We start from the raw sequence: 27,779 nt of genomic DNA on the forward strand, positions 1-27,779 counted from the left end.
ACAGTGAACCAAGCAATACAACACGGTGTACAACTCAGGAGACTGCTCAACTTTCGTAGAGCAAGACACTACTTTTTATGCTGTTTTCAATTCATTATGAATGCACACCCATTGCGGCAAATTCTGACCAATAGAAACACATTTCTATACATTATCACATTCCAAAAAGCTCACTTTACATTGTACCAACCCCACAAGTTAATTATTAGGACTGTCCCAAATTTGATTACCAAAAGCCGGACAAACCCATAATTGAAAGCACTACCCATGTAATGAAAAGTCGTAAAGAAAGAAACAATTCAGATGTTGAGTAGGATAAGATATGTGCAAGAAACTAAAAGTTAACGATATCCTGAACATTGATTACGTTTCCAGACAACGATCAGCTAAAGAAACTGGCTTCGAGAAAGGGTCAGTTTCAGGTGAAGGGGTCAGCATCTTGCAGTTCTCTCGCATGTCGAAAAGGGCCACGTTAAATGTACATGGACAACGAGTCCCATGCAACTTCGTTCGTTCGTTTATCCCTATGGACTACGTGAGGGCAACACAAAATGGAATCGCAAACAACGTAAAACAAAATGGAGTCCGGTTCCAAAAACCACAGAACCTCACAGACGGCCCAAAGAGTCTTGCCATGGCAGCAAGAAACTCTTGCAGCTGAGCAGGCGTCGCCGACGGACCCGGAAAGGGCGGGTAGACCGTCGGCGACGTCGCAGGCTCCACCGGAGCCGCGGGGGTGGCACCTCACGCATCCTCTGCCGGGACGGGGAGGGGAAGTCGAAGAGCGACAACGCTTCTTCGACTTGTTCTTGGAATGCTTTGATTTACCTGACCCAGAGTGCGAAGACTTAGATCCAGAAGGCGATGGTGACTGCTCTGCGACCGGTCCCTCGACCTCCCATGGGACCAGGACCTTGAGCGGCCCCCGCAGTAGTCTTCGACGCCATGGCCTGGCAGTCGGAGCACAACTTGGAGTCATGGCCGCGTCCCAGGCAGTAGAGACACACGCGGTGTGGGTCTGTCACCGACATCATGCGGTGACAGTCCCCACAGTTCTTAAACCGGGCATCCCTACAACACCAGTAGTCGATCGACTCAAAAGATTGAGACTAAAGTCCTCGAAAAAAACTCAGTGAAAAAGTGACTGGGGTACTTGCTCTTCCCAGATCTGCGCTTGCTGGCGCGTAAAAAGAGAGAACTGACGCCAGAGTGTGTCTAAGTTGCTCCAGCGATGTAATCTCGGCGACAACGACGCCAACAACGCACACGGAGCCGCACAACGACGCCTACCGACGTGCAGGGGTACTGCTGACGAAAACTTTCTGGATCCAGTCTGACGCCTGGGGGTAATTCTAAGGTAAGGAATCTATCACTGCGTGTTTCTTTCAGATATAGTAAAAACTAACCTGAGGCAACACTGGAATAAGGCTACATTGTATGGACACCATAAGTGTGGAAAATGCGTGGCATGCAGCTAAATAGTAAAAGGGACAGATTTTCATTTGGGGAATATTAAATGGAGGCACACCACTTTATCCAATTGTATTTACAAAAATGATATACGTTGAAAACCAGTCAGGACACACTGTAAAAGATTTTAAATGGGCAGTCCTTATGGTAGTCCAGCCCAATTCAAGAGACAGACATTTAGAGGCAGTTCTCCAACAAAGGGAAGCATATTTTATCTTGCAATTTAATACTACAACTATGGCATGAAATGAGGTGTCTGAACAACACCAATTGTACGGCTGACCAAACGGAAAATATAAAATTCAAAAGGTGGCAGAAAAATCTAATATTTCAAGAATTATTGTACTTTGCCAGAAATATCGAAGCATCAGCTTGGAGTCGGCATACCAATGTTAATGATGGCAAAACAAACTTTGAGTGGTGTCATGCCAAAGTCCTTCAATATAAACTGGAATGCAAATGCCAGAATACGTCTCCTGTTAAACCAAGTTAAGGTATATATGACACACTGCACAAGCTAGTAGGTTGAGAAAATACAGACTACAATTCACTATGGGCACAACAAAGATCAGACTGCAACTAATACAATTAGGGATCCGACTACTCAGGTATATCCAAAAGGTCAATATTTTAAATGCATTCAGAGATCACAAGGCTCTGCAGCTGAGGAGTCCAGCTGGCGAGCAGACAGAACACTTTTAATTGAATGAAAAGTAAGTAAAAATGCAAGGTGCATTTATGTTAGAAGAGGCATATCCATTTCAACTTCATAAGCTGACTTGCGCTAATGTGGAAGAACAGTACCATGATTCGCAGCATTGTATCAATGGAACAGGATTTCGTGACTGATAACTAATGGAGTTCGGGTTACGAACTGCTTTTAGCCCACATACTGAAACCTTCCCATTAAGAGAAGAGCAAACAAATACTGTGTATATTTTAGCTGTGTCAAGCTCAATGGCACAGATGAAAAGTAGGAAAATGCGTTATGTAAACAGAGAGGCAGCAGAATGAAAGAAGCGCTTGCCAATATATTGAAATTGACTTATAAAGATTAAAAGGAAACAAATGTTTTAATATGATTTCAGTTTAGCACGAAGCTACAGATTGAAGTCGGGAACGGCTGCATATGAGACAACCGAGTTCAAGCTGAAAATGAACAATACACACTGTGGCAACTGCATAGCAAAGTTCGAAGTACGCACATTCTAACAATACATATGTGCAGAAAACTAAACGATTCATACATTAAGTGACTCTAAACTAAGTAGGTACTCCTATTTTATCTCTTTTCATTCATGTAAAGGACGGTGGTGGCTGCTAAATTAACTTTGATAATAAGGCGAGAGATGAATGAAGCCATTTTGAGTAAAAAGGTGAGGTAAATGACAGATAATAACTGAAAAGACAGAGCCCTCATCTGAAATGACATAGTTTACAAAAATGTTTTCATTTATTCTTTTAGTATTTTTATACCAGCATCGGTCCAGAAACCAATCCTTGTCCTGAGGATAACCCATAATAAAGGGAATTCTAAATGTATTAACCTTGTTGCACAAAACAGTTGGCGGTAATTCATAACCACACAAAGGCAAACATGAAAGGAACATTGGAAGCTTTGCTCTAGCTAAACAGAACAGTGGTGCAGCCACTCTAATTGTGCTAAAATATGGAGTTCTCTTCTTGGGGAATATATTAGAATAGGACAACTCCATTGCTTTCTTGAATTGATAACCGGTAAAATAAAATTATGTTTAATGTATTGAGTTTTGATATTAATTTTATGTATGATTTATGTTGCTTGTTATTATAAGTATGTGGGCTTAACACTGGCAAAAGTGTGGTGTTATTTTCCAAAGAATATAGAAAGTATAGATATTGTCGGTTGGAAATGGCCCTTTTTGCAGGGTTATCCCCAAACTTTTTGCTTCTTTCTCCTATTTTTTCCTGATCTGATGTTGCTGGTTTTAGGACTCTGGGTACTTTACTACTGCTGATGGGTGATAAAGTGCATATGCTCTTTGTGTAAATTGTGTTAAGGATTGGTGTTTCTATGATTGGCATATATGATTTACTGGTAGAAGTTCATAGTAAAGTGCACTAAGAGTGCCAGGGCCTGTAAATCAAATACTACTAGGGGGCTTGCAGCACTGATTGTGCCACCCACAGAAGTAGCCCTCTAAAGGTAACTCCGACCAGCCACTGCAGAGTTGCGCGCAGTTTGTAACTGCCATGTCGACATGGCAACTGCACCCACTTACCAGGGCCTAATCTTCCCTTTTCTTACATATAAGTCACCCCTAAGGTAGGCCCAAGGTACCCCTGTGGGCAAGGTGCTGTGTATGTTAAAGGTAGGACATGTACTGGTGTGTGAGGAATGTCCTGGTAGGGAATTACAGTGCATTTAGTTTTTCACTATGGAAGGGCTATCTGTCCCATAGGGTAGAATGGGAGTTTATTTAGAACATTGACTACATATAACTTCCCATTGGGACCAGATGGGTAAATAAGGTTTAGCATGCCTGACTCAGAATCTAAAGATGCATCTTTTAGTAAAGGTGCTTTTTATATTCTGTGTTTGAGAGGTGCATCCTCTCAGATGGCCACGGGGGGGGGGGCAGGGGTGTTGTCTGTCCTGCTTTTCCTGAATAAGTCAGGGCTGGGCTGAATAGACCTGGGCTGCATTCAGAGTAGTGGGAGGAGATTTCCCTTGCACCTGAATAGGCCTCGTCTGCCTGGGATAATGCTGTCTCCACCTCCTGCCAGGCAGGAAGCTGGGCCAGAGAGCTGAACTAAGGAACCTGTCAGAAAAATGGGCTGGAAAAGCAGTCAGGAAGAACTGCCACTCTGATGTGTGCTCTGCTGTGTTGGCCTGCTGCTTGCTGCTTCTGTCTTGGGCAGGGAAAGGACTGGATTGTACTTTCATCATCCTGCTGTTAAGAGTTTTCTCCAAGGGCTTGAAGTAGAGCTTGTCTCCTGTTTGAAGTCTCAGGGATATAAAAGACTTCAGAGAACTCTTTTGGACCAAGAAGACTACCAAGGAGAAGAGCTGTAGAAGATGTGAGGAGGAACTACCACTTTGCTGAGTGCTTTTCTGTGTTGGCCTGCAGTGGCTGCTTCTGTCTTGGGCAGTGAAAGGACTGGACTGGACTTTCTGCAACTTCTTTACTGAGTTTCTCAAAGGGCTTGAGGTAGAGCTTGCCCCCTGTTCAAGAAGTCTCAGGAACAGCAAAGACTTCAAGTTATTCTGCCATCAGCACTGGGGACTGTATATTTTGTGCTGAAACAGAAGAAAAAGCAACCCAACGCCATCTACGATGCTGCTGCAGACTCCGTGTACTGAAGACACCATAGAGGGCCCCGCCGCACCGCAACCCTGGTCTCACAGACGAGGCCACCCAATACCGCCACCGAGCCCCTGCCTGCACCGCGACCGGAGGGCATCGCACGCTGCAGTGCTACACTTTGAACCGCAGCCACAATGCCCGCCAATGCACCCGACTTCAACCGCGCGGAGTTCGATCTGCAATGCGTGTGACTTCAAGGGCCCGATGACTCTTGCACCGACCTCTGGAACGGACGCCTGTGGACGCCGGTTCTTCTGGGGCTCATCGACAGGTCCCCGACGCCTTGCATTTCTAAAGGTACTGTTTTGCGGGTCTTTCCAACACCGTAGCTGGCCCGTGACGCTGCTGTCAGCCAGAACTGTTTGGATTTGTTGTTCACTATGCCGTAATAGCCCCAGACGGAGCTATCGATTTCAAGGAACTGTATTTCAAATCTATTTTGATTATTGAAGATTTCTGATCTGTATGGTGGATTTTTATCCTTTTTGGTTTTGTTCTGGATATATAAAAATATTGGCTAGTTTTCCAAACTGCTGTGGTGCCCTTTTGTAGTGCCTTCACTGTATTACTGTTGGTTATGTGCGAATGCTTTACACACTGCCTCTATGATAAGCCTAACTGCTCGTGCTAAGCTACCAAGCAGGGGTTATTTTAGCAGTGTAACTCCCTTATCCCGACTAGAAGGAAGGGTCCCTACTTGGACTATGGTGCAAACCATTGCCAACTAAAGACTCCCCATTTCTAACATTGTCTGAAATAATTATTTCCATAAACCTTTAATGTCAAGGAAAACTGTGTGGACAATATAATTAACAGCAAAGGTAATTGCTGTGCTAGGATTTATAAGTGGCCCAACCTAGCTGAGTAAATAGGCCCAACCCCCCCACCCCACCCCAGTAACTTTCTAAAAGTGGTATTTTCAGGATTGCGACTTAAAATTCAACTTTACAATTCAAGAGGGTTTTAAATCACAATTCTTTAGAGACCAAACTCTGCTTCCCTACTTGCTCTCAATTGCAAGTTACCACTTATTAAATGTAATAAGATAACTCAAAGTTATTCTATGGGAGAGGTAGGCCTTGCAGTAGGGAGAACAAATGTAAGTGTTTTTCACTACAGGACACGTAAAGGTTAAAAGTACATGGCCAACTTTTTAAATACAGTGGACCCGACCCTATGCACGGTTTAGGGCCTACCCTGAAGTGACATATGTATTAAAAAGGTTTAGGTTTGGCAAAATGTGTATTTTGCCAGGCAGAAATGGCAGTTTAAAATTGCACATACAGGCTGCAATGCCAGGCCTTAGACATGTTTAAAAAGGCAACTTAAGCGGGTGACACAATCAGTGCTACTAGTCCACTAATAGCAGTTAATTTACAGACCATAGTACATGTAGTAGTACTTTACTAGAGACTTGCAAATAACACAGGAGGGGTGAACATAGGCTCATAGCTCAAAATATGTCCAGTAGCAGCAATAAATGATTGCCCAATAAAATACAAGGCTACCCAATCTGGCATACAGGGTCACAGACTTCCTTCTGTACACAGGCTACGACCTCAAAAGTCATCTCCTCCCACCTCACTTTAGAGATCCAATTGCCAGGCTCTTTCAGTGGACCTATCTCCCTCCAGGCCTCTTCCCTTCCTCACAGGGTTCACTAATGTTGGCAAGTGTTGAAACAAAGCTGGAATCCCATCCTCGTCAACTAGCTGTAGAAACAAAGCTGGAAACTTCTTGAGGTTCTTCAGAATAAGTTTAATACTACGTGCCCCATAACACGTCTAATACATCTCACAGCTCTTGTACAACTTCAGTCCATTCAGTTAAACTGTAAACTATGGAACGTGGGGTGGTGAGGGGAAAGGGTGAGCAATGGGAAAGGAAAAATAGAACTTAATCGCAATACCTGTCCTGGTCCAAGGTGTCGCATGCCAGGAATTGACTCGTGCCAACCGAGTGGAGTGCCGTTTGCCAACCTCTGTCATTACAATAGCAAGCAGGCAGGCACTGATGCTCCAGGGGCAAGTGATCTTGGATTTCTCGAGTGATGCCTTCTCACCCAGCTGCGAGACCTCAGTCCTGGTAAGGGGCGTAAGTCTTGCAGAGGTTCTCCTCCTTGCACAGACCAATTAGTTGCTTGAGAGTTGACAATTTTTAGGGCCTTGAGCTCCCCTTTTTATAGTCCATTTCCAGACAACAAATGTGATTTTTGGTCTTTGGAGTTTATGTTGAGAGTCTGCTTACTTTTGAAGTGCCCTCTCCTGTGTCCTTCCCTTCCTTCAGAAGGCAGTTTGTCACAGTAGGAGTGACTTCAAATCTGCCCCACAACAAAGGCCATCGAAGTGACTAGAGGTTCAAATCTGGATGTTAGACACAATTGTATCAAAAGGTCACTCCAGGGCTTCAGCCCTACTCTTTAAGACTCTGTCATCAGTCCCAACTTCTTCCTGGGATGTGCCCAGGCCCCTTTCTAGTGACCTCTCTCTTAATCAAAGAGCACCCTTTGAAGTATACTGAAGAGTCTGGCTTCTTCCAGTGTCCCACGCAGCTCACAGGAATGCAGCATTCCACAAATCTCTCGAGGGCGTGTTAGTCTACCTCCTCATGATTCTCCAGTTATCTCTGGGTCTCTGAAAATGGAACCATGAATTGTCCATGTATTGTACCATTCATAGGCACGCATACACCCAGCTCATGCAGGTAACACACACTACATACTAACCTGAGTAGACTAAGGGTGAGCGAAACACACAGCAGTGGAATATTACATGAGTGAGCCTGTAGGACACACTCCACAGTTAAAAAGGCATGTTTACTTCTTTTGATCACTATATGGTATGCTGCGAGCTCCTCACTCATGCTGCTTAACTCCTGGCAAAGGGTAGTGCTTTGGGCACCACAACCAGTCTGAAAAGATCGCAATTTGTGAGACAGGCCTATGTCAAGTAGTACACGTATGGTCACCAATGGCAATTCCAGGCCTTGTAAGAGAGCATAATCATGCTGATCGAGGTTGTGCTGGAGTGTAGAAATTTCTTAGAGTGCATGAAATACTTTTGTATTTCTCTTAGAGGAGCAGACAAGCTGTGTTTATGTAGTTCATAATTGTTTGTTAAAGACTTAAAAGACATTCACGCCGATTCTGTAAAGGGAGAGTCAGTGGATGGAGTGAAACTGACGTAACAAAAAGCCGGGAAAGTATTGGCCAGTGGTGTGTATACGTCACCAAAATGCTCACTGCTAAAGGATGGTTGGTGTGAGTCGCGCTGAGATTAGACCGCGTAAAATAACTTTGATTGGAAGCAGAGAAACATAATACGGAAGGGAGTTTGTAGATTTATTTACTAATACATTTTTTTTTTTAATCATGAAGATAATTAAACTGTTGATAACATTGTTTAGCAAAGATCAGCTGATATTATTAGAGATGGAGTTTCTACAGCTCCCTAACGCATGGCTCCATCATTTATGGCGATATAAAGGGGATACCATACTTGTACCTGGTTAGAGAATTGGATGAAATATACAGAACAAGCTGGTAATTTTGCATTTCCAGCGAATGGTACTTTCAATACTAAGACTCTAGAACATCTAAGGTGACAAATGAATAATTTGAGTCCAAATCCAAGACCTATGAGTATGAAGCCCTTGAAGAGTGGGATTACAAAGCATATAAAAGAGAAAGGGACAGATAAATGGAGACAACATAATAGATACAACAATACAGTGAGTAGGTATTCTTAAGCAAAGTGGGATGCACAAAAGAAATTGTGGAGAAGAGATACTGGGGAAGGAACTAGGATGTTTCGAGTTAGAGAAGCTGAGATGGCAAAAGGAGAAAAGAATAAGGAGAAAAAGAAAAACCGAATCACAAGAGAAGGATGCTAATATGAATAATTGTACAGATGAATTTGATGAGGAATTCCTGAATGAATTATTAATGAACAGACCACTATATCAGGATGAACATATTAATAAAAATATGAGTGCAAGTGCTTAAAGCATTTCATCAAGTACTCATTTAATTCAGCTTGAAGAACATATAAATAGATCGCCTGAAGTTGCCAGTCAGGTTCAAAGTGTAAATAGAGAAGTAGTAGTAAGTATGAAACCGATAACGAATCCAGATGTTTTGTCAGTTCCAGTGACAAATGGTCCCATAGTTCCAATGCATAGCGAGCAAGGACTTACTCGAGTACAAGCTTTAGTGGTTCCAGGGAGGAATAGTGAACATCTTCATGCAGATTACAGAGAAATCATAAGATCAAATGAAAATAGTAGTACGAATGTGGGAGTAGCTACAGAACAAGTGGAACAATTGACTGATGTTTCAGAGAGGAATGAGACACCAAAACGAGTTATACATCTTGATCCTATGAGATTGATGCAACTAGAAAGGAGAATGAATACCCAGACACCTAATAGGTCGAGAAGTGAAACACGTGAAAATGTACAGAGATCTTTAGGGCCATCACCAGAAGAATTAGATGATTGGATTAGAGGGATATCTCCTGGTTGTAGTGGTCAAAAAAAATAAATGCATACATAGATGTGAATACATTGAAAGGAGATTTGGAGGAAATGATTGCAGGTACAATTAGTCCAGAAAGATTGAGTAAATATCAAGAATGGAGTTGTTATTCTTGTGTAAAAACATTGAGAGAAGCTTGCATGAGACGTTTGCTGGAGTTGCACAGATGTATGGAGGTGACATTGAGAAGTCTAAAGCTTTACAAAAGGCATACAGGTTGGATTTCACAGATAAGGATTAAGAGAATCTGAAAGTATCAGGGAGATAATTACAGATTAAAGAATTGATTTCCACATGAAGACATTGGGGAGAGTTAGACAGCTGGGAAGGAAGTAGGGCAAAAAAGAAGAATGATGCGAGTGTGTCAACAAAAGCTGCTTTGTCATTGTAGCCTGTAAAAGAAGCAGAAAAAGAGTCAGTACCAGAGGATGTGATTACAGCATACCTAATCAGAGAGGTACCGGAAGGTGGGTTTGTGCATGTTCTTTGATCAAGACAGGACATATTGTCATTTACAAATGATTTCCCCAGGTTGAGAGAAAAACCTGTTCAGTGGTACAGACAGGTGGAAAGATTTGTTAAGGTTTCAAAGATTTTGTGGAAAGATTTGGAGGGTCTTTTTGATATTGTAGTTCAAGCTGATTTGTGGATAGAGTGTAAAATTGCTGTAGATTAGCCAAAAAAAAAGTATCCAAGAGATCCAAAAACCAGAGCACCATCGAAAGAGGTCATGAAGAAATATAATCAGGTCATTACATAATTGAAAGGGAAGATTTCTCAAAAAGAAACAGATTGGGGGAAAATAGACAGAACTACTCAAGAATTTATAAAATCAGTGCATGCATATTATGAGAAGCTTCTTCAAGTATTTATACTGTACAGTGGTACAGAAAATATCACGGAGAAAGATATGAGACACTTTGTGTATAGCTTTGTGTATGAATTGAGACTAGAGATCACTGCTGTGATTCAGCAGCATTTGATTAGTTGGCAGAGCAAATCAGTTGACAAAATACTTCATTATTCGAAGCATTGTAGAGATGACATAGAAATGAGACACAAGAAATTGAAAGAGAAATTAATGTTGGCTCAGATGAAAGCAGCCAAGAAAGGGGGATACTTGAGTGTCGATTCACCAGATGATTTTTAGAATATTGGTCAGACTACTACAGGAATGAAAGGTGTATTTTCAAATGGCAATACTGTGAAGCAAATGATCCCGATGGTACGAGGGTGAGATGGAGGTAATTTTAGAGATAAAGAGGAAGAGATAAAGAGGAATAGAAAAAGAGGTTTCCTTGTTATAATTGTGTAAAATTTGGACATTGGCGAAGCGAGTGTTAGAGTATGTTAAATAATTCAGGACAGGGGGGAAATGGTGACCAAATGCAAATAAAGAATCAAAGTTATCAGGTGCAGAATAAGGATTATCAAGTGCAGACGAATCAGACTCGGATGAATAGAGCACAGATTAATCAGATGCATAATGAAAGTCCACAAATGCAGGTAACAAATAGAGGACAGGGTTTACAAATACCACAAGCTCCTATGCCAAATCAGGATGTGAATGGTCAAGTGCACAGATACAATGCAAGTGTGGGTTCTCATAAAAATGGTCAAATGAATTCAAATATGCAGGTGGCTTCACAATATTTGATACATACAGAAGAGAAGGATTCAGATACATCACAATGATGGTACCTGAGGGGGGAAGGAAGAGTGCGTTCTTGGCGCATCTCTAGAGGTAGATCAGTCAGGTCCCTATGTGGATGGCGAGGTTAATGGTAATGCCATTACATTCCTCGTAGATACTGGTGCTACCCGTTCCACTGTGAGAACTATGGAAATCCCAAACCTGCTCCTCTCGGGAGAAAGTATCCAAGTTGTCGGAGTCTTAAATAAATTGATTAAAACGCCAGTAACAAAACCGATGAAAGTTCAAATTGGCAATTTTCAAGAATTTCACAAATTTGTTGTGTGTGACACAAGTCCAGTTAATTTGTTAGGAAAGGACTTGTTGTGTAAGATGAATTGTTCTATTTACTGTACACCAGATGGAATAGCATTTCATACCAAAGATGAAGATGGGATCTTCAAAATGTCAAGGTAGGGAACAGAAGTGAATGAGTTATATCCATTGCTTACAGCGAAAGATTTGCCTGTTGAGTTGAGAGAGCGGTACAAAAGGGGGTGGTGATAGATGGGGCATCTGAATCAATCAAACACTCACACCCAGTCAAAAGATCTGGGTTTAATCCATCACCGTTCTTTAGCCCACTCTGCCACCCCAGTTCAGACATGGCTATATGCAAATCAGTCTGACCCTGTGCCTCATGGGAACAGTTCAGCCCGAACTGCCAAGCCATGTCTTCCCTGGACCGGAAACAAGCTTCCGAGGACCGGTTTCTGGCATTCCAGCCGTCTTCAACCCGGCTTGCTTGAATCCAGTGGCAAAGTTAGCAAGGGACTCAAGTCTGAGCATACCCTGCCACACTTATGGCGGCCAAAAGCGGTACAAAAGGGGGTGGTGATGGACGGAGCATCTGAATCAATCAAACACTCACACCCAGTCAAAAGATCTGGGTTTAATCCATCACCGTAAGGAGTAAGTTCTGCACAAGTATCTCAGTTGATGGCTCTTACTAGAGCATGTTGCTTAGCGAGCCAATTGGAAGTGACAATATATACTGATAGCCAGTATGTATTCAGGGTGGTCCATGATTTTGGGCAGTTGTGGTCCCAACGTGGAAATTTTACCTCTTTGGGTTCACCAATAAGAAACAGAGAGTGTGTACAAGATCTACTGGGGGCACTACAATTGCAGGGTGGTGAAATGTTCGGCACATCGCTCTGGTTGTGAATAGGTCACATGTCACACTAGGCAATAGATATGATTGCACGATTTTGTGCTTTAAATACAAATTCGATCAAAATGGACCAAAAAATTGATCAAATTAGCCAAACAGAATGCAGTTTGATGTTCTCATCTGTTGAAACATGGGATGAGGTGAGAGAATTACAGGAAGAAGCAAGTGACTCAGAGAAAAATGGGTGGACCAAATCAGCATGTACACGCAGCTCAGAGGATGAAGTGTGGATTTGTACGGACGGGAGACCAGAAATGCCAGTGTATTATCACAGATTCAAGGGTCTACCATGATCCAACACACATAGTTAGAGATGTAATGATTAGATTGTTTTGTCAAATATGGGTTAACCCTAAATTCAGGGTTATTGCAGAAAGTCTCTGTCAAAGCTGTGCAGTATGTCAGCAACAGAATGCAGGGAGAAAAACTGTGGTTAGTATGGGTCGAACTGAGAAACCTACAGGTCCATTTACGAGAATGAAAATTGATTTCATTGAGATGCCTCCTTGCCAAGGACTAAAATATGTTCTTGTGATTGTCTGTCTGTTTTGTCGTTGGATTGAAGCACACCCAACAAGACGTAATGACCAACAGTTGCTAAATTGCTTCTTCAAGAGATAATTCCTAACTTCGGTTTTCCAGTCTCTTTGGAATCAGATAGAGGAACTCATTTTAATAATGAAATAATTTGGATGATTTGTGAAGCATTACAAATTGAACTGAAGTTGCACTGTGCCTACAGACCTGAGGCTTCAGGTGTGGTTGAGCAGATGAATGGCACAATAAAATCTAGATTGGCTAAGGTTTGTGCATCCACGACACTGAAATGGCCTGATGCATTGCCATTGGTGTTGAGTTTAAGAAGTATCCCTGACAAAAGAATAGGACAGTCCCCAAATGAAATTGTGATGGGCAGGTCTATGAAACAGCAGACAGTCCCAGCAAACCAACTAATGAACATTACTGAAGATTTGGTACTGGATTATTGCAAAGGATTGGCTGATGTGGTCCATTCGGTGTCTCACCAGGCTGGAGAAGTTGCAACAACACAGGAAGAGCAAGGACATGATCTGTCTCCTGGGGACTGGGTGCTTGTGAAGACGCATGTAAGAAAGTCTTGCCTAGAACAACGATGGCATGGTCCCTATCAAGTGATACTGGTGGCAAACAACAACAGCTGTTAAGTGTGGAAGCTTGCCAAATTAGATACATTCAAGCCACACCAGTAGAGTCCCAAGTCCACTTGAAAGTGAAGAGCTTGCTGAAGAAGAACGATGAGAATGAAACAGCGTTCCAAGGCGGGATAAAAATCGAGTAGAGTGGGCACAAGATACTGGGACTGAAGAAAATGATGCTGTGATTGTTACTGCTGAGAATGAAATAATCTCTGTGAACAGTAATAAAGATAAGAGAAAAAGACATTCATCAAGAGAAAGGACTGAATCAATTCCATTGACATTGACAATGAGAATGGAAAAAGAAAAAAAAAGGGAGACAAGTGGCCAAAAGGAGAAAAAATAAAATATTGTGTGAATTCAAAAGTTCCAGAAACAGTAATGGAAATAACTAGCCAATCTGAACAAAGCGAAGCAGAAGAAAAAGAGCAATTGAGAAGAACAAAGAAAATTAAAAACCAAGAAAGAAATATAGAGCACCTGAACGGACATATGTGGGGACTACTTCAACGAACATTTGGGAAAAATAATTTCTTGAATTTTCTTCACAACGCAGTTGCTCATGCAAGCCACCCTAGATGAACTGTTTTTCTGAAAAGGGTGCAAAAAAAGAGAGATTTATGAAAATAAATTAATTTTGAAAAGTTCCGAAGCCAAAGTCGAAAGCTGTAGAAGAAGAATAGCCGAAAAACAGACAAAGGCTCTAAAAGGTGTGGGGTGCACAACCTAAAACTAATTTAGCAAAATTTACTTGAGACATTTTTTGTTACATTTTTTAATATTTTTGATTAATTTTGATCTTGCATGTGTTACGTTAGCAGTGTACATGTGGTACCATATTTTATGTTTATTAATGCAGTAAATGTTACTAATAATAATGAGCATGTAACATTTAATGCTAAGAAATTTGAAAGAAGATCCAGAGACTAATATTAAAGAATTAACTGGTAGTGTTTTACACATGAATAAATCAATTAATGATTTCTCATTAAATGTTTCCACTAAACTCTTGTATGAGTACGTGGATACTATGGATGCGAGAGACTGTTACGTGTGCATGCAGGTACCTACGTCTGTGTCAGAGGGGGTGACTTACTATCACCTGCCATGAACATATGGTATTTTGTGTAGTGTATTATCCAGTTTGTTTCATGGTAAGGAGTCCTTTCAGGATTTTTATTCAAATTTTGACTAATTTTTTCAGACGTTCCTATTAGAAACAATATGAATATAGTGCATAGTGCTAGGAATGCGGAGTACATGGTTGTTTTTCCCATTTTACTAAGACAATAGACACAGTATATGCACATCAAAATAATCTAACTTGTAAGTTACATAGTGTAGATAGAATTCAATAATACAGAGGAAGATGGACGTTGAAGTTTTAAACAAAGAGCTGCAGAGCAGAAAAATAGAGAACCACCATGGACACATGAAGAAGGTAATTAGAAACAAGGTGAGACTTATGCTGCAATGACTGGATTGGCCTCTCAGAGGGAAGCTTTGCTTACCAAAGGCAGAAGACTAACTATAATAACAATTTTGTTGGTTCCAGTGAGTATGAACATACTTTTCTTATTACAGGGGGGTTGGGGATTGAGAGGTGGTACTGATCCTGTATTACCTGGAAATTATTACGTGTGTGGGAAAAATGCCCACCACAGGTTGCTACCACATTGGTATGGGTGTTGTTATATGGGTATAGTTATTCCCAAAATTTACCATGTGGGTAAAAAACATGGTACCAATGAAAAAGGACTAACACAGAATAAAAGGGGTTCCGCTGCAGAAATTGTGGGCGACATTTTTGGAGCTTTGATACCTTCAGTTGAGGTGATTCTAAATTCACAAAAGATTAGTAAATTGTCTACAGTGGTTGATCATTTATCAACAGATACTGCTGGTGGGTTCCTAATGGTTGACACATAAATGGTTGCTATGAGAACCATGGTTTTACAAAATCGACTTGCCTTAGATGTATTATTGGCAAAAGAAAGTGGAGTCTGTAGTATGCTGAAAATTTAACAATGTTGCACATATATTCCTGACAAAAGTAGAGATCTAGAGGGATATATCAGCAACATTACTAAATTACATGACCTGGTAGAACTGAAGGTTGACGCTGCTTAGGAGAAACTGAGCAAGGGTTTCTCTTCTATAGGTAATTGGTTTTCAACATTTACTAACAGCTTATTAGGGAGGATACCAACACCAATAGTTTCTGTTGCTACCGGCATACTAATGGTATTTTTGCTTTATAAATGCTGAAAGAATAAAACAAAAGATGCAAAATGGAGAGCAAGAAAAGAGAGAAGAAATAGAAATGGCCAATCGAAAGTGTACTTATTGTAACATGTTGAAAGATTTAGAGGGTGTTAGAATGAAACAGATGCAAACATTGGACACTGCATTCTGAAATGTTATCAGATAGTAATCTGATAAGGGTTGTTGTGATGGGTGGGAATACCATCAAATGGGGGATTGATGCAGCACGATTTTTGAGAATAAAATCTGCTTGATGAATTCCCCTCAAATGCATGTATTTTAATAATATACGCAAAACTAATATAGCACATAACATGAGCAACGTGCACAAGGCACGAAAGATGAGTTTCTTAGTTTAACAATGATGAGAATAATGCTAACTGATGTTACTCTTGTCTTCCTACCTGCAGAAAAATAAACAACAAAGAATCTGCATTTATTCTTCGTGAAAGTAGTGTAGGTTTTTAGAAATAATTCTCTTTTGCTCAAATAAATGTAGGCCGTAAGAAATGTTAGGGGGAGTGTTTCCGTGCTCCTGTCCCTCAGAGTGTATCAATGGTTTCCTTAGATTTGTTTTTGTTGTCTAAATGTTTCAAATGCTTCCTTAGAATGCAGATTTTCAGCCTATTTCTGAATAAAACTTTACATTTCTTTCCTGTCTAGGCGACGGTTATAGTATACATGAACATAACTGTAACAGAAAATGAATACATTAGTAGCTAGATTATTTCCCCTTTCTCCAAAGGAAGTTGTACAATTTTTAGACAAAGTGTTTAGAAATATCAGTTAGGTCATTGTCAGAAGACAGCCACACCATCGTGTTTAGCCAATGAAAATGTTTGTACAGAGTAGACAAAGCAACATTTTAGCTGAAGAAAGGAAGTATCGTACTATAAAGATTCCTGTGGGAAAATTCTCCTCGGCTCATTCACAGAATGATGACCTGTCCTGCGTTCGTGCTGCATGCCGTGCTGATTCTTGATTCTCTGGCTGGCAGATACTGCTGTTCCCCAAGAGACTATCCTGAAGAATCAGCTGGTGGTGCCGCCTTCGCTATACCCTAACGGCTGTGGGGTTAGCCTTACAGACTAATTGCACATTGTACATTAGTATTTCATCTTGTAAGTGAGCTATTGTTTCACTGATGTTTCTATCTCGCTCACTCCTCTATACCTGATATTCTGATGTTTATTGAATGATCTGTGATTATTGTGAATCTATTCTGTATTCTATGAACTGATTTATGACATTTTAGTTGTATCGCATTTGTGACTGACCATTCATATTATGAAATAACAAGAAAAACTATTAGAAAGAATAGTGTCTGTCTTTATTACAGTGTTATTGAGTCCTCTGGATATGTTTACATTGACCAATGTTTAGCATATTTCTTCATTATAGGTCCTCGTGGAGAAATAGCATGCAGTCTTTTATTATTTAGTCCCTTTTAGCTCTACCAATGGTTCATCGGAGGACCTTTGATATTGCGAACTGTGTGACAATGACTTATGGGCCAATCATTAGAGTTATGCTTCTGATAATGGTATTGTGGTTGGTGTTGATAGATAACTGACAAAAATTCCCCAACACTTCCGCTGCATCAATCACAAAGCTACATTGGTAATCTCTCAATCATTTTAAATTAAATGTTAGCTTACATGATAAATTGTAGCATCCTTACGAAAACATTACTAAAACTGTAATTTGTAGACAAACCACAACAATTTTATTTTTTAAATATGTAATTTGTGGAGAAACAGCAACAATTTATTTATTTTAAATAAAAGGCAGAATTTGCAACCACCAGATGAAAAGGCATAAAAAACACCAAAGTAAGGGTCTCCAAACTCACCTCCGTGAAGAAGTGCAGATCGACAGTGCGTAGAAACAGCGGCTTTGGCTTCACCGTCCGAGAGACCAAAGAGCAAACCTCTACAGCAACTTTATTAAGGATTACAAAATAAACTAGGCGATAAAACATGTTCCCAATTTGTGTAGTCACTAGCTACTTACTCCAAAGAACCAAAAAAACAAAATTTGAAATTTAAATCTAATTGCTGAAGGAGGCAACCTTCAGTCAAACAGGTTTTAAACATAGAATGCTCCTAATTTAAGTCTAACACGTTCAGCTATGTGCAGCTTAAGAGCCTTGACAGAGTCTTAGGTGACTTGGATTGGGGATTATTGCACAGCTGCTGTTTAATGTGGACTTTTTTTCAATAGTGGGTGCTCCGTAGGTGGCCGCCAACGTCCCTGGGCGCCTACAAACAATTACTAACAGTGTCTTTAGTGAACCACTGAAGACATCCCTATGGGCACTCCTTGTTCTCCTCTTTGGTCAAAAGAAGATTCCAAACAAAATGGAAAGCATCAGAATAGAAGCGGAAGAACCTTTGATCATGTGCACTGCTGATGTACGATCCTTATACACCTCGATACCTCATTCACTGGGAATGGAAGCAATAGAAAAGGCTTTATTAAACAGCGATTTGAGCCATGAACTACAAACATTTCTAATGGAACTTATGACATTTACATTGTATCAAAGTTACTTTAAGTACAAAGACTCATGGTATCAACAGCTCACAGGAACGGCTATGGGAAATTCGGCGGCGCCTGTATACGCCAACATCTTTATGAGAGACTATGAAGAAATAAATATTTTCTCCCAAAAAATCTGACAAGACAACATCAAATTTATGGTACGTTACATAGATGACATATTCATCTTGTGGAAATCAACAAAAGAATCACTACAGTCTACATTATTGGAATTTAATGAAGTAGATAACCGGATACAACTAACGTGGGATATCTCAGATACCACAGTAACGTTTTTGGATGTTAGGATTACCATGACGGAGAAGGGACTAGAGACCAGCTCATATCGAAAAGAAACAGATAGAAACAACATGTTACATTTCACAAGTTTCCACCAACCGAGTCTCAAAAAACATTTACCCTTTTCACAGATGACAAGAGCGAAAAGAATTATATCGGACAGTACCAAAATAGACACAACTTTGGAAGAAATGACCACAAGATTTGTGAACAGGGGTTACCCCAATGAAGTTCTAGAGAATGCAAGAAAACGGGTGAACTCAATGGAAAGAAAAGAACTTTTAAAACCCACATCTAAACAACCAGAAGCTCGCATTGTAGCAGTATCCAAGTATTCCACACAAAGTCATAACTTAAAAAAAATTATCACCAAACATTGGAGGATGCTCAAACTAGAACCAGATTTTCAGAACGCATTCGAACAACCCCCAATATTTGCACACACCAGAGCCCAAAATTTGGGCGAAATCCTAAAAAGCTGTCCACAAAAAAGCAAAGAATTCAGAGGTACGAAACCATGTTTAAATTGCGGGAACTGCAATAGCATTATAAAAGGAAATAAAATAAATCATCCCATGGAAGGACATGAGATTAAACGGAGGGTGAACGCAACTTGTGAAACTAAAAACGTAATCTATGCACTGAAATGTCCCTGTGGGAAACTATACATCGGCAAAACCGAAAGAAGCATCAAGACAACATTAACAGAACACAAATCAAACATCCGGACAAAAAATATCAAATCATCAGTGGCCTTGCACTTTATGGAGGCACAACACAATATTTCACAATTGAAATATTTGATTTTGGAGATTGTAGAAAAGACTGAAGGAAGGGATAATACCAAAATTATGCTGCAACGAGAAAATTTTGGGATTCATAAATTAAGTACCCAGAGCCCGGCAGGGCTAAATGAACGCATGGAATTATCATGTTATCTGTAATAGACTTCTATATGTTTCACCTTGCTCTGATAAAAGGACTACTGCACAGTAGAAATGTCATGTTATGAGTATTTACATGTATACACTTCTCATTTAGACCACTATTCTACACATATACCCAATGGATCTAACAATAGCTCACTTGTTAGGAGCTTGAGCTTTTGGTTGATAGCAACGGAGGGGTTCAATCCCCGATTGGGGAAGGGTCATCAAGATTTATTTTTTAATTTTTTAATTTCACTCTTAATTCAGCAAATGGTATCACACAGTAGCACCAATAGCAAAGATTTAATATTTTCGAAGTGGATAACGATATATGAGCACATACACATGTCTGCTCGAAGGATTAGGAGTCACGTGATCGGACCATTGACCTATAGTGGCTCGTGTAGCCGACACTAGGGGTGAGCAATCCGTGAGGAGGTTGTTGAAAGACAGGAGTATGGTGGGAAGATAGGCGACCAGAAACTGGAGAGACGCCGTCCACAGCGGTTTTTGAGGTTAGTTTACGTTAGAAAAAGCCATTAAGAGGCATTGCAACAACGATAAGAATAGAGCATAACGTGGACCTAGTACACTGAAGTACAGCTACATTTTCATTTTATTTTTCCACAGAATGTTTGAACATCGCTCAGGCGACACGTAAGTGAGACATAGTTATGAGGACAGAAGTTATTTAACACATGGGCAGTTAAGGTTTAATAGGGTGATTTTGTTTTAAGACACACATGTGGATTGTTTAAACTGAAGCACACGCACACATACTCATGATTGTTACATTTTGATTGTAGATTAGATTCCCTGATGAAGGGCGGGATTGACACGCCCGAAATGCATTGGATTTGAATAGAAACTGTGTCGCTGATGGAAATATGATGAAATATTTTACATACAGTTGAAATGGAATAAGAAAAAAAACACTGAAAATAAAACGTGAAATTAAGCAAGGAACGATTGTTTGGAATCTTCTTTTGACCAAAGAGGAGAACAAGGAGTGCCCATAGGGATGTCTTCAGTGGTTCACTAAAGACACTGTTAGTAACAGTCTTAGGTGAGGCAGTCTTTGCCCACTGAAACTCTCTGGCATCGGGACGTGTGTGAGGTGTCGAGCAGATCTGAAAGCACATATGCACAAGAAGGGGAGCAATTGAAAAGCTTAAAGGCAGGGGAAAACCAACAAGGGTCAGAATCACAAACTTATTTGCACCTATAAGTTTAACAGTACTGTGTAATTTGTATTTTTGAACAGGAATAAAACCACTTCTAACCTTCACAAAAGGTAATTCTGCACCTGTACAAAAATAAAACATTCAAACAAATTGTTGTGTGCGAGTAAATCTGAAGCAGACGTTTAAGGACATGAATGCCAGGAGAGTTGTGCATACCAAAAAACCCAAACTTTATCTCCGGACACTTTTTCACCCTGGAAACAATTAGAGATTTACTTCCAAATGTCCTTTCAGTGTGGCAATCGACAAGCGACACCCCCAATATTGGTAGAAGTGCAGGGACCGGGGTTGTTTCTCCATCCTCAAGAAATTAATAACTTCCCAGTTCAGAGTATTCACTTGCCAGGTATAAAAAATAAAAATCACAGCTGTAAGTCAAGGAAATCGGACTGTCACAGCTTCCTAAGAGTACACTTGTGAACCTTTCGAAATACCAAATTACCCCCAAAACATATCGACCATAGAGAGACTTAAGCATAGGTTACACAAAACAAAAAAGGAAATCCATGGCAGAAGCTTTATGTTTTTTTGTGAATCTGATTCCATGTGTGCTTTCAGGAACACAAACTGTGTCTGCTGATGAAGCATTACAAAAAACATACTCAAGTTTTGTGATAAATATTTTTTACATTCTTTATCAAGTGACTGAGAATTGGCATTCATGTTAAAATAGCCAACAACTTTTCAAAAAACAAGCACTGGTAAAGACTAAAGGTCTTGCCTTGCAGTGCCTACAAAATGACGCAGGCAGTTTATTTAACTTTTTAGTTCTCATGCAGAGTTGGGTCCCTCACACCTTATTGCCACTATCTCGGACTTCGTCGAAATCTTTTAAGGGATGGTCATCATTGCTAGAACTCTGTCCAAGAGCTGGTGCCACGTCTGTGATCTACTCATTAATAAGAGTCTGAACTGGCCATGTATTGCATAAATAAATAGACATGGCTAGTAGAATTCTATGCGCTCACCATACATAAAATACTTCCAACAGGCGAGAAGATCAGACCTAGTGTAAAAAGAACCATGCAGCTCGTGTAATGTGCACTGTTGGAAATGGCCCTTTTTGCAGGGTTATCCCCAAACTTTTTGCTTCTTCCTCCTTTGTTTTTCCTGACCGGTGGTTGTTGGCTATAGGACTCTGGGCACTTTACCACTGCTGATCATTGCTAAAGTGCATATGCTCTCTGTGTAAGTGGTCATTGTGATTGGTTATCCATGATTGGCCTATTTGTTTTGCCAGAAGGTCCCTAGTAAAGTGCACTGAGTGTGCCAGGGCGAGTGATTCAAATGCTAGTAATGGGCTTGCAGCACTGATTGTGCCACCCACATGAATAGCCCTAAAATGGTGTTCCAGGCCTGCCACAGCAGTACCTGTGCGCAGTTTGTTAACTGCCATGTAGACTTGGCCAGTGTCCACACTTGTCAGGCCTGACCCTTCCCTTTTCTTACACATTGGACACCCCTATGGTAGGCCCAAGGTAATGGTAGGCCCAAGGTACCCACTGGGCAGGGTGCAGTGTATGTGAAAGGTAGGACATGTTCTAGTGTGGGTAACATGTCCTGATAGTAAAATACTGGCAATTTCGTTTTTTCACTTTTGGAAGGCTACCTTGCCCATAGGATAGAATGGGGAATGCTGTGTAACATGTTTACTTGCATATCTTCCCATAGCAGCAAGATCGAAATTTGAAGTCTGGCATCTCTGAACTCAGAATTTAATAACACATATTTTAGGGTGGATGGAATAGCACTTTTACAAAGTGGCTATTTCTTGTTCAACCTTTCTGTGTGCCTCCGCCTGTTTGTGAATTGACTGTCTGGTTTGTGAGTGACAGCGGTTGGGGTGGCTTCAGGAGGCTGGGTGAGTCAGCACTAGGCTGAATAGACCTATCTGCATGTAGAGTGGTGGGAAGAGTAGCACCTGGGCCTGAATAGTGCTGTGCCTGCCTTCCACAATGCTGGCTCCACCTCCTGCGGTGCATCTGATGGCTCCGGCCCACACTCACAGAGAAAGAAGATGTGCACTGGCACCGAAGCGTGTGCCCAGGGAGGAGTTGTGTTTCAACGCGCTGCCGGCGGACCGCCTCAGTGGTTGTTAAACCCGGTGTTGATTGGCGCGAGCGCGCGCCTGGAGATGGGATGATTCCTAAAAGTGAACTTTTTACAAAAGAACATGGCTAAAGTGTACTTTTTACTAAGGAACCGTTACTGGAAGAGAGTCTATTTTTATATGTTGGGATTATGTTATTTTGACTCTGCCTAATCAAGATAAAGTGATTTATATTTTTATAAATAACTTGATTTGCGTCCATTTGTGGTGTTTCACTATGTCACTGTCGGTGTTGGTGCAAATACTTTACACAATGGGGATCAGCCTGTCTGCTTGTGTCAAGCTACCAAGGGGGCGAGCAGGGGTTATCAACAGTGTGTTTCCCCCTTACCCTGACTAGAAGTAAGGGTTCCGATTTAGACTAAGGTACTTACCTCTGCCAACTAGAGACCCCCAGATCTAACATGAACACTGACCGTGAAAGTCTTACTCCTTCCTCTTTACAAAGAAAGCTTTCTTATGTCACATTTGCAAAGACTCTATGTAGCTCCATCACAATCATCATCCGTAATCACACATTTTCAGGGACTTCAACATCAAGTTCAGCAGGTCTCATTGTGCATCACTAAAATCATCTTACCTCTGTTCAGCACCCTGATTTGCCTTCTAGATAGCTTTCTGCCATATAAATACCAGCACACACATACATTTGGAGAGATATACAGATAAAGTCAGAGATTTGTAGTACCATACACCTGCCAGGCCTTAATAATAATGTGGACTGTGCTTCAAAGGAAATTCAAAGTTTTTGCCTTTTTTTAAACACCCAAACCTCGTTCTGTTCCTTTCTAAAACTATTTCTTGGAGTTTATTGAAAGCTTATTGGTGTTCCTGGTAGGAGTTTTGCCTTGCAATTCATTTGGCAAGAAGGAATAACCTAGAATAACCACAGAATCTAGAAGGAAATCACGAGTCGCTACAAAGTAATAATGAATTAAAGAAATGGTATTTATACAGCGCAAACCTAGTCAAAAGGCAGTGGATCGTTTACAGGGCCAAATGCAAACACAGTCAACATGTGATCGGAGTGGTAGCTGGTCTGTGGGCTGTTACTGCATTGTGATGTCTTATTCTTTAAAATGGAGAGTCTTCAGCTCATTCCAAAATTGGAGAAGAGTTTAGGTAGTCCAAATGAATACGGGAAAATTGTTCCAGATCCTTGGTGAATAGATGGAGGAAGCCTTGTTTCTGGTTTCTTCTTTTCTGCACCTTGCTTAATTCAATCTGATGGTGTCCTGGCTGCAGGTGCGCCGAGAACCACCGGAGATGTTGTACTAGTCAGCGAGGTAGTCTAGTGTGTAGCCAGAGAGTTGTGTGGTTAGCTTTGGGCTAGTTTAGAACAACTACTTTAAACTACTTGAATTCTAGTCTGTAAGGCAATAAAATGTGAACCAAGCGGGAGAAAGAATCTCTTGCACTGGTTTATCTTGCTGCATACCTAGTTAAATTTATTTTTGGCATTTTCATTGTAAGAAAAAGGATACAATGTAGCAACATCATATGGTCCCCTTAGATCTAGAGGCTAAATGGTGAAAAGAAAATATCAAATACTGACAACAATATGTAATACAAAGACATTAATGTGTAATGGTTCTATAATATGCAGTGAAACAATATTTAATACAACTAGCATTCTTCATGGATACAAAATTAGGCACGGTGCAGAACAGATTCATACAAATTAAATTTCTGAATAATTATAAAATGGTGGTTAAAAAGAATCAAAATGTGGCCTAGGTAACCATAGGTTTTGTGAATAGCTAGGTTTTCACTTATTTATAGTATTATGTTGAAAGCAAATATATGCTTACCCCGATCTAATCTTTATGTGGACTTGCCATGTGGATGGTGAGGATAGTTAAATTGCACCTAACGATGTGCGTGTGATGGTTCGTCCTTAGATTTTAGGCTTTTGAATTGAGACATTTGTTGCCGGAAATATGTTTCCCGTGTGTTCTCACAGTGTGCGATCGAGTGGGGGGGTGGGGGTTGGAAAAGAGTGGCTGATGAGTCTTCTTGCAGGAAAATGGGAAGGATCAAGATGTAGGCCAGAGAGGTGTCCCAGCCCATCCTACTTCCCTTATTCCAGCTCTTAATCACAAGCCACAAAATGTTATTCTGCACTCTTAACTGTATTCTTAGCATCTACTGTCAGTTACCAATGCATGATAATTTTGGTCACCTGGGTGGGAACATTTTCTTTTTTCTCCCAAATACACTTCTGCTCAAATCCATAAACTGGACCTGCCGTTGGGGTGCATTAGTGTCATTATAGCCATTTTAAACCTTTCGAGGCATCGCTTCCTGAAACTCACCCATGCCTCTTTGAAAGGAAAAGGTCGTGGATGGGCTTGGCAGCTCTTTCCACATCTGCACAACTTCTTCTCTTGACAGCAGCAAAAAAACATATTGTGCATCATTATATCTTCATAGGTTCAAATGCGCAGGAGCCTGGAGCTCACTGTGATTGTTAACCTGGTCAGATATGAGGGGTCGCCTTCTTCTCTCCGTGAAGAATAGAGAGAATGTGGATGTGGTGGCATTCCTCTCCAGCCCTTTCTCTTTCTTCCTGTTTTCCCTGCCAACCTGGATTTTGCCCTGTGTGGGCAGGGTACATGAGGTGCAGTGTAGCTCCTTTAATCCACCCTTTCATTCTTCCCAGCAACTAAAAGAGGATCAGAAACTGGAGCTGGGGATTGGGATGGGTGGTGTGCGTGATAAAGGTCAACTTCTTTGTGGTTGCAGAGAGAAAGGGGTGCTGAGCAGTCTGACCCATTTGTACCTCACACTCTCTCTCTATACTCCTTTGGCCATTAAAACCCCATCAGGTGGCATGGCTGAAAGGTGAAGGTTGGAAGCAATGACCACTCTCATTGCTTTCCTTCTGATCCCATGCCAAGAGACAGAGATAAGTGGGAGACCAAAGTGACAACCAACGGAAGGGTTGAGACACCTCAGAAACAGTGATAGGAGAAAAAGAAGCATCAGATGTTTTTGAGAAAAACGTTAAAGGAGGAGTTGAGATATATGTTTGTGAGAAGTCTTGAGGTGAGAGAAAAACAGCCTCAGAGACACCGAGAACAAAAAGAAAGCGAGAGGACAGACGTCAAAGACAAAGAGCTGGAGGTCTTAATGGTCGAGTTAGAAAACAGACTTATGGAAGAGGTAGATATAGACTCAGCAGCATAAGTGGCTCATCGCCATAAGTGGAGGATGAGGAATGGTCTTAGAAACTTGATGAACGAGATGTGAGAACTAGAGGGCACTAGAGTCTTCTTACATTAATGAGATAAGTGACACAAAGGGGAAAAAACAACTACAAGGACATGGAGGGAGCTACATCTGAAACAAAGATAGCTCAGGCAGAAATGTCAGTGAAAGCAAGAGCAAGATCCTTAACAATATTGTGGAAGTAAATACCTTGCTGTCTTTATTATTGCAGGCCCTGCCTTACTAATCTGCATGCACATATTGTGCAACATGTATTCTAAATATAAGAGCATGAAAAGATGTATGTGTTTTGCCAAAAAGCAGAGCAGGGAGCACTCGTGTCTCACATATTTGTTTCGTCAATTTACTCCAGGAGGTTTGCTGCATAGCGAATATGCCACACTAATTCTGCACCTCCCAGCGAAACAGTAAAAATATGAAATGGCAAGGACACCTAAAAGTGACATCTCTGTGATCATTAATATGAAGTATGAGGTCTTTCTGTGTTGAATATCAATGGAAAATGTTGAAAATCGATCTTAAAGACATAACTGGCTTCACATGGCGTTTAGAAAAAGATGAATTCGTTGAGCATGAAAGGAGACAGAAACAGCACTGACTCAATTAAAACACTACGGTTGATGTGATGTTAATGTTAGATTTTATTCACCAAGATGAGCATGTAACAGCCCATAGAGATTTCATTCAAAAGTGTTTAACATAATGTTAACAATTCAACTGAAATGCTAGCGATAGAGGAGTTCAAATACACTCTTTAAAAATAAATGCCTGCTAAAATTACAGTACTGACTATGACTAAATGTTATAAAGGTCTTTCTAGAACAATAAGAAAGAAATACGGGCAAGTAAACTTGAGTGCACTTTCGTGATACCAAATTTTTTTTTTAAACTAGTTCCCTCAGAATTTAGACAGATCTGGTCTCTAGTTTAAAATAATTTTCTGAAATAAAAATGTATTCACAAAAATAAGCTCAATACAACAGGTAAATAATAATATACTTACTTTTTCAGCAGAACTCGCTATTATGACGTTCTACAGAATAAAAGATAAATTAGAAAATCATCTGACACAGTAATACAAAAAAGATACAAGAAAAACAAATGCATTTAGTTCATCATGGCCTTTCTAAAAAGATCTCCAGATAACAAAAAATGGGGAAGATAGCAATCCTAGATAGGTGATGCCGTGTGTTATTATAGTTGAGATGAGCAGGCACTGATGTGAAGCAGATGACCATTTGTCACGCCCTTAAATCCTTACCTAGGATTTTCTGTTCTCAGAAAAGATTTCTTCTGTAACGGAGTACCTTCAAGACTCCCATCTCTGAAGAAGCCGGCTTGCAATACAAGATTAGGTCTAGGAAAGCTCTTGAAACCCAGCCGCCGGCTGACAATGATGCTGTTAAGGTGGGGAAGGAGGAGATGCTATTAGTGTAGTGGTGGGTGTGGCCACTAGACACGGTCCTTGGCCATACCGGCACAAGGTGCGTTTCTCGACCAGTGTTGCTAGGTGATCATGAGCTCTTCCTTGAGACAACATCACACAACCATTCTCCTGCAGGATAGAAACAATGCCTCCAACCACTTCTGACTGCTCTGTTACCCCCCACAGTGTCCTTACCGTTAACAACAGGCTGTGGGAAAGAAACAAAAGCTTTCTGGTGGATGCCAGAATATGCACGTGCCTTCTACATGTGCATCTGGGGATTTTGTAAATCATCAAAAAGTTCATAAGTGCTCTTGACACGTCATGTTGCCAAGCATCA

General features: G+C 40.8%; 1 protein-coding gene across 1 annotated transcript in view; it reads right to left on the minus strand.

The window, feature by feature from the left end:
• RPP30 (ribonuclease P/MRP subunit p30) overlaps window positions 1–27,779 on the minus strand; it is a 145,529-nt gene that overhangs the window by 22,381 nt on the left and 95,369 nt on the right. The window contains exons 8-10 of the mRNA XM_078641013.1: window positions 27,017–27,046; window positions 24,267–24,304; window positions 17,511–17,590 (exon numbers count right to left, since the gene is read on the minus strand). Coding sequence (XP_078497139.1) covers window positions 17,511–17,590; window positions 24,267–24,304; window positions 27,017–27,046 — 148 coding nt within the window. The remainder of the gene's footprint in view (window positions 1–17,510; window positions 17,591–24,266; window positions 24,305–27,016; window positions 27,047–27,779) is intronic.

Source organism: Lissotriton helveticus, chromosome 5_1, assembly GCF_964261635.1.
Source record: "Lissotriton helveticus chromosome 5_1, aLisHel1.1, whole genome shotgun sequence".
Lineage (NCBI taxonomy): Eukaryota > Metazoa > Chordata > Amphibia > Caudata > Salamandridae > Lissotriton > Lissotriton helveticus.